Source organism: Ictalurus punctatus, unplaced genomic scaffold (genome assembly GCF_001660625.3).
Source record: "Ictalurus punctatus breed USDA103 unplaced genomic scaffold, Coco_2.0 tig00006292, whole genome shotgun sequence".
In the NCBI taxonomy this organism is placed as follows: Eukaryota; Metazoa; Chordata; class Actinopteri; order Siluriformes; family Ictaluridae; genus Ictalurus; species Ictalurus punctatus.
Window position 1 is genome coordinate 48,650 of NW_026521111.1, and position 7,296 is coordinate 55,945.

At 45.2% G+C, this 7,296-nt stretch overlaps 2 protein-coding genes and 1 long non-coding RNA gene across 3 annotated transcripts; 2 read left to right on the forward strand and 1 right to left on the reverse strand.

The window, feature by feature from the left end:
• Window positions 1-768: 768 nt before the first annotated feature.
• On the forward strand, window positions 769-1,094 carry LOC108261934 (histone H4). The gene is given in 3 exon segments (XM_017462671.3): window positions 769-854; window positions 856-932; window positions 935-1,094. Coding segments are annotated over 3 exon segments (306 nt in total). The 3' UTR covers window positions 1,078-1,094.
• A 2,131-nt stretch (window positions 1,095-3,225) lies between these two features.
• On the reverse strand, window positions 3,226-3,601 carry LOC128631196 (uncharacterized). The gene is made up of 2 exons (XR_008395368.1): window positions 3,559-3,601; window positions 3,226-3,294 (listed from the first exon to the last, which is right to left on the reverse strand). It is a non-coding gene; the product is annotated as an uncharacterized LOC128631196 (long non-coding RNA).
• Window positions 3,602-4,756: 1,155 nt separating this feature from the next.
• Window positions 4,757-5,867, forward strand: LOC128631195 (histone H1-like). The gene is made up of 3 exons (XM_053679270.1): window positions 4,757-5,059; window positions 5,399-5,592; window positions 5,681-5,867. Exons 1-3 carry the CDS (start codon window positions 4,757-4,759, stop codon window positions 5,865-5,867), a joined length of 684 nt encoding a protein of 227 aa, XP_053535245.1.
• Window positions 5,868-7,296: the final 1,429 nt, after the last annotated feature.

Genomic DNA, 7,296 nt, shown 5'->3' on the forward strand with positions numbered 1-7,296 from the left:
TGTGAGTGACACTTTTTAAGAATAAGTTGAGGGTTTGAGACAATGTAGCTAATTTCGACCTTCGAGGGTCCATTATATCATGCATTTGCGAGACTGATAAAGCAAGGCCTGAGAGTTGTGTTTGCATTCCTTTCTGTGGTGCTTGTAAGTTAGTGAAGTACTTGTGTGGAGAATGTGGAACTGGCTTCAAAGTGAACACAGACATTGGTGTGATCCGCTGAATGCTGGGCCTACTAATAAAGGCTTGTGCTGCTATGTGTGACCTGTAGTTGCAGTGGACGTAGGACTGTAGTATATACGGGCCTCGAGTCCAAGGACGTGCTCAAAAGGAATGTCTTGTGTTTGAAACAGTAATGTCAATGTTGTACAAACACAGACAGCTTTTTCTAACCTCCTTACGCTGATGAGTGTTTGGCTGTATGCTTTACTATGTATGTTTTACCCAAAGTTCCTGACTATTGTGTTGTACTACTACTACTACTACTACTACTGCTGTGCTACTAATGGAACCAAAACATTAATACTGATAATTTTTGTATCTTCTGTGTGTGTGCATTTAGAGAGAGAGAGAGAGAATGGGGAAGAAGAAGACGTTAGCAGGTGAAAAGCAGTGCCTAGTGATTGTTTTCGAAAAAGAGAGCTATTGTGTGCCGTTGGTGTTAGGCCCGCCTCCTCGCCTGTTCTCAACTAGGTCCTGTCGAGTGTGGATAAATAGGTGGGCGCTGCGCGAGAACGTTTATTGAGTGGTTTGACTTCGAGAGCAGCATCATGTCTGGCAGAGGCAAGGGTGGTAAAGGACTCGGCAAAGGAGGCGCTAAGCGCCACCGCAAGGTACTTCGCGATAACATTCAGGGATCACCAAGCCGCTATTCGCCGCCTGGCTCGGCGTGGTGGTGTAAAGCGTATTTCTGGTCTAATCTATGAAGAGACTCGCGTGTGCTGAAAGTGTTCCTGGAGAACGTGATCCGCGACGCCGTCACCTACACCGAGCATGCCAAGAGAAAGACCGTGACCGCCATGGATGTGGTGTACGCCCTGAAACGCCAGGGACGCACCCTGTACGGCTTCGGCGGTTAAACGCTCTAACACCGAACGACGCGACACAACGGCTCTTTTAAGAGCCACCCACATGTCCTAGAAAAAGAGTTTCTCCGTGTCGGGGGAGGCTTTTTCTTTCGTGAAGCATAAGGCATCAAACGCTGTACAGCAGTAGCATAAGTGATAGATCTATTTGTATTTTTTTTTGAATAACTCTCTCTCTCTCTCTCTCTCTCTCTCTCTCTCTCCTCTCTATATATATATAATATATATATATATATATATATCTATATATATTATATATATATATATATGCACAGTATTCAATATATAAACTGTTTGATTAATACGATTTAGAAAATGATTTTAGTATAAACTTACTTCTATATTTCTCTCTCTGTCTCATACACACGCATACATGCATATATAATATAAAACGATTTTTCTCAAGCAATTGTTTTTTCATAGTGCACGTTGTCCTAAAGTACAAGGGCGGGAAGGGAAACAAAGCGTATCGGAGGAAGCATGGAGGGAGGGAGGAACAGAATGCAGTAGGAGGCGCCATGCAGGGGGGGTATCGAATTGTGTCCAAATCAAAAAAAAGGTGTCTTGTCTGGGCGTCATTAGCATGTGGGTCTGTAAATAGAGCGGGCGCGAGGCGGGCGCTAGTATTTACTGTTCGGATACTCGAGGAGCAGCATCATGCCCGATCCAGCCAAGACCGCGCCAAGAAGGGCTCAAAGAAAGCCGTGACCAAGACGGCCGGCAAAGGAGGCAAGAAGCGCAGAAAGTCCAGGAAGAGAGCTACGCCATCTACGTGTACAAGGTCCTGAAGCAGGTGCATCCTGACACCGGCATCTCATCCAAGGCCATGGGCATCATGAATTCTTTCGTGAATGATATTTTTGAGCGCATCGCCGGTGAGTCTTCTCGTCTGGCTCGTTATAACAACGCTCCACCATCACCTCCAGGGAGATCCAGACCGCCGTGCGCCTGTTGCTTCCCGGCGAGCTGGCCAAGCACGCGTGTCCGAAGGCACAAAGGCCGTGACCAAGTACACCAGCTCCAAGTAAAGCACGTTACCGCCGTCTTCATCAACCCAACGGCTCTTTTAAGAGCCACCCACTTTTCATACAAAAGAGTAATTTTCCTCCCCTTTCTCTTTCTCTCTCGCTGTGTGTGTGTGTGAGAGAGAAGGGGAGGGGGCTTCTGAAGCGCTGCACTCCGCGGATGTTCAGGCTTTTGGGTAATTCCAGCAGTCTGCTAAATGCAGAGATGAGTAAATCTAACAGGGTTGTAGCACGTTTTCGGGGGTTGTATAATCTGAGCAATGCAAAATGGGACTTTAGGCAGCACAAAGTTATTCGTATTAAGATTGTAGCAACAGGAAGTAGTTGAAAATGGTTTTCTAATAGCACATAATCATTCTAAATCACGGGTGCCAAAACTTTTCTTGTGAAGGGCCAAAAATCAAACTTGATTGAGGGCTGTGGGGCAAAAGTAGTTGCATTAACCAACTGTATTATATTAAAATTAAAGTTGCCATGGTTCTCATTTATCATTTCATAATATTTACATAAATCAATTAATAGAAAACTTTAGTCTGTATCTGCTTCACTAATGCAGTTTTTATTTTCAGAGTTCTATAGTTCAATGAAACTTATAGTATAATTAAAGCATAGAACCAATCCCATTTATAATACATGTTCAATACCTAATGCTAAGGCCATATCAGTGACCTCTAATGAGACACATGAAGCTGGACCTTATTTTTCAAAAGTTTTTCCAAATTGGGATGCAGTGGACTTACTGTCAAAGTCAAGATATTATGGAGGTGAATGTCAGTTACTTTACATCTCAGTTTACACTTGTTTAAGTTCATCAGACTGAAAGTCTGTTCACAGTGGTAGGTACTGCCAAACAGAGACAGCATCACTTGTGCCTGTTTGCACATCTTTGGGAACCTGTTTGCTGGGACACATTTGTAGAAGTCTGTCAAGGGAAGGGACCTGAACTTGTGTTTGAGTTCTGAATCACACTGAAGCTCAATTGGTTCCATCTGAAGATCATCACTGACTGTGTCCACACTGATGGTGAAAGGTTTGAACAAACCACTCAAAGTCAGATGCAGTGTGTCTGAAGTCCTCAAAGCGACTGTCAAACTCCTGGATAGGTTGCTGAGAACAGCATCATACTCAGGTACCTTCTCTTTCATCATGCCTGCCTCTCTAAAACAGGGAAAATTGGCTAAATTTCCTGGATGTGGAGATGAGCGAGAGAGGGAACAGTGTGAGACAGGGAGTGAAAGAAGAGAGAGGGAGGCAAATAGAATAAATAACTGACAAAAACAAGGAAATTAATCAGGATAATTTAAGAGAACTTTGACACAAAATTTATCAGCTTGATTAACAAAAAAACCCAAAGCTGACACCACTGGATATAAATGCTAACTAATATAGTATTAATAATAACAATAACTGCTCATAAAATTATGGTGCATATTATAATTGTGAATGTTACCTGCTGAGAGATGTCTTCTGAGCAGCAGTACTTTTTGTTTGTAGGCTCTGACGTGATAAAAAGCTGGGTGATAATCTGGTCTTTTCCCTGGAGCTGAACATTTAAAACATTGAGCAGCTCTGTGACGTCCCACCAGAAAGCCAGGTCAGAAAGCCATTTCTTATCCATGGGCTCTTGAATACTACCAATCTTGCTTTCCTGAAAAGCTCTGATCTCATCACGCAGATCAAAAAATCTCCTGAAACTTTCCTCTGCTCAGCCATCTAACCTCCTGGTGGTAACAACACATCACCATATTGTGCATCCATCTCATCCAACAGTACCTTGAACTGCAGGTGAGAGAGCACCTTGGAGTGTATATCATTCACAATTTTGACGACGTCACGCATCACATCCACAACCCGATGGATTGGGCACATAGCTGTTCTTGATGTAAAATACAGGAAATCTGATAGCTGGCCCGTGTGGCACTTCTTGAGCTGATGAAGGACGTAGCAGTGTGCTCTGCTCAGATCGAAGTTTAGCAAGCAGCTCGTTAGCCTTCTGTTTTATGCCTCGCACTGTCCTTTGAGAAAGTTGAAGAAGGTTTTGTTTCATAATGACGGATTTTGTACTCTTTCAAAACAGCAACTGACTGCTTGCAAACTAGACACACTGCTTTGAGTTGATTTCAGTAAATAAAAGTCAACTTGACAAATCTTTTAAATTTCCTCTTGTCTGTGTGCCAGTGCCTGGATCTCTCCATTATTACCTGTTTGTTGACTGTCGCAATGCATGCTGGCCTTGAAGTATGCATATACATTAAATAAAATTCTAATTCTTATTCTCTACATTTAATTTCAATTTACTTTTTTGTAGCTCAAAAAATAATATAAAAAAATGTAAATTAGAAATGAAGATCAGCATCAATTAACCCCCCCCCTTCTCACACATGGCATGGCGGGCCAAATCAAGTCACCACGGCCAACTTTGGCCCACAGCCCGTAGTTTGGGCATCTCTGATTTAACTGTTGTAGTAGCACATAGTCATTTGACTAATGTGACATTAGCACAAAGTCATTCAAAAGATTGTTCTAGTAGCACATAGACATTGAAAAGAATGTTCTAGCAGCATGGAATACAACACACACACACACACACACACACACACACACACACGGCTATAGCGGAGCCTATAGTCACGCGCGCTGTGCTTTACATGCCCCCACGCGCTCTGCTTCCGATACTACACACACCACTCGACAGCTGCAAAGACATCAGGCTCGTTCCCAGGCTCCTCTTTAACTCGGCCAGAACGCATACGACGCCGTACCTGCTTTTCGCCGGTTTTACACACCACATCGCACCAAATGCGCAGCCCGCCGGCTTGAGTACAACGCGCGGCCGCGCCTTTTCATGTGCGCTGCGCGAGACTGTTGGCTCTCTAGCCGGGCCACGGGAGAAACGAGAAAGCCCGTCCTCGCTCAGCGTGTGCTTCAACGTTTTGAATCTCGTCTTGCGAGTGGGATTTTCACCGAGAAATGCCACGAGAAAACACATCTGAGCGCGCGCCGCGTCCGTGAATTCATTCAGCGGCGCGCGAGTTGAGTCTACAACGCTCATCATATCTGTTTTTAAGACCAGCCCCCGCCGCGGGGAGGGAGGATCCTGTGTGTTACACACTAACGTACAGCGTACGACTCGTGTAGTATTCTACGTAGTTCTAAGAGAGATGGCAGAAGTCGCACCCTCTCCCGCCGCCGCGCCGGCCAAAGCGCCCAAGAAGAAAGCAGCTCGAGAGCAAAAAAAGCCGGCCCTAGCGTCGGCGAGCTGATCGTCAAAGCCGTTTTCCTCGTCTAAGGAGAGGAGCGGCGTGTCTCTCGCTGCGCTGAAGAAAGCGCTGGCTGCCGGCGGATACGATGTGGAGAAGAACAACTCCCGCGTCAAGAACGCCGTTAAGGGTCTCGTGACTAAAGGGACTCTGGTGCAGACCAAAGGGACCGGCGCGTCTGGCTCTTTCAAGCTGAACAAGAAGCAGACCGAAACAAGAATCCCGTAAGAAAGCCGCGCCCAAAGCGAAAAAGCCCGCCGCCTACTAAGAAGCCCAAGAATAGCGGCCAAGAAACCCGCCGCCGCGGCCAAGAAGTCTCCTAAGAAGGCGAAGAGAGCCCGCAGCCGCCGCAAAGAAAGCCACCAAGAGCCCGAAGAAGGCGAAAAGCCCGCGACCCCCTAAAAAGGCAGCCAAGAGCCCCAAAAAGCGAAAGCTGTCAAGCCCAAGACCACAAAGCCTAAAGCGCAAAGCGAAGAAGGCAGCACCCAAAAAGAAGTAAAGACGTTTTTTCTTTCATGCTTTTGTTCCTAAACGGCTCTTTAAGAGCCACCCATATTTTCCTTTAAAGAGCAACATTTTCAGTCAAGCTTTATGTAATCAAAGCAATACACGTAGAAACATACAATAGTATGGATCGCATATCTACTACATATCATGTACACAGCCACAAGCTGATACTGATTAGAGTACAGTAGAATAGAATCCTGATCGTGATTCCTAAACGTCATTCCTGATCTCCAAAACGATCACAGAATATGTAGGATAACATATTGATACATAATAAATCATGTTAATGATAAGAATAAATAAATTCAGTATATAGTTGTTAGTTCGTGCTTTTGTATGAATATTCCCTTCTGTCTGTTTTCATTCGCGCTCTCTCTCTCTCTCTCACACACCACACACACACACACACACACACACACACACACACACACACACACAAGCACACACACACACACAACACACACACACACAGGGGTGGGAGGGTGACGCTGGAATTCGACGGCCTGTTTGTGATTGGCTAGATCTGGCCATTGCGTTCTTAGCGATAAGAGAGTGCCGTTTTGTCTATATCACGGAGACCTCGGGGTGTAACGTTTCATTTCGGAGTTGTTGTTAGAACAGATTTGAGCATCAAGATGAGTGGCAGAGGAAAAACCGGCGGAAAAGCTAGAGCTAAGGCAAGGACTCGTTCATCCGGGCTGGACTTCAATTCCCCGTGGGACGTGTGCACAGGCTTCTGCGTAAGGCAACTATGCCGAGCGCGTCGGTGCCGGCGCTCCGGTCTACCTAGCCGCAGTGTTGGAGTATCTGACCGCTGAGATTCTGGAGTTGGCCGGTAACGCCGCCGTGACAACAAGAAAACTCGTATCATTCCCGCCACTTGCAGCTCGCCGTGCGTAACGACGAGGAGCTGACAAACTGCTCGGCGGAGTGACCATCGCTCAGGGTGGTGTTCTGCCCACATTCAGGCTGTGCTTTGCCCAAAAGACCGAGAAGGCCGTCAAGACTAAGTAAACTCGTCCACTGCTGCTTTGTCAGTACCCAAAGGCTCTTTTAAGAGCCACCATCTCTGCTTCAAAAGTCAATTTTACACCCGTTTTTCTACTGAAAGTGTGCACTAAAAGTCAGCACGTTTGAAATGAAAACAGAAGCGTTATACTTTGCTAATAACTATGTGATAACGTTAAGTAGTAGTAGTAATAATAGTGGTAGTTAGCGTGTTGTCTAAATGAAATCTGAGGAGTGAAATTGTGCACTTTTAAGACAGCATATTTATAATAAAAAAAAGGACGATAATTTTGTAGTCATGATTTAATACCATATTTTTAAGTAATGACTAGGAGAACAATAGCAGTTAGCGTGCTGGTTAAATGAAGTCTGAGGAGTGAAAATGGTTTGTGACGGCGTTGTGTGCGTTCTAA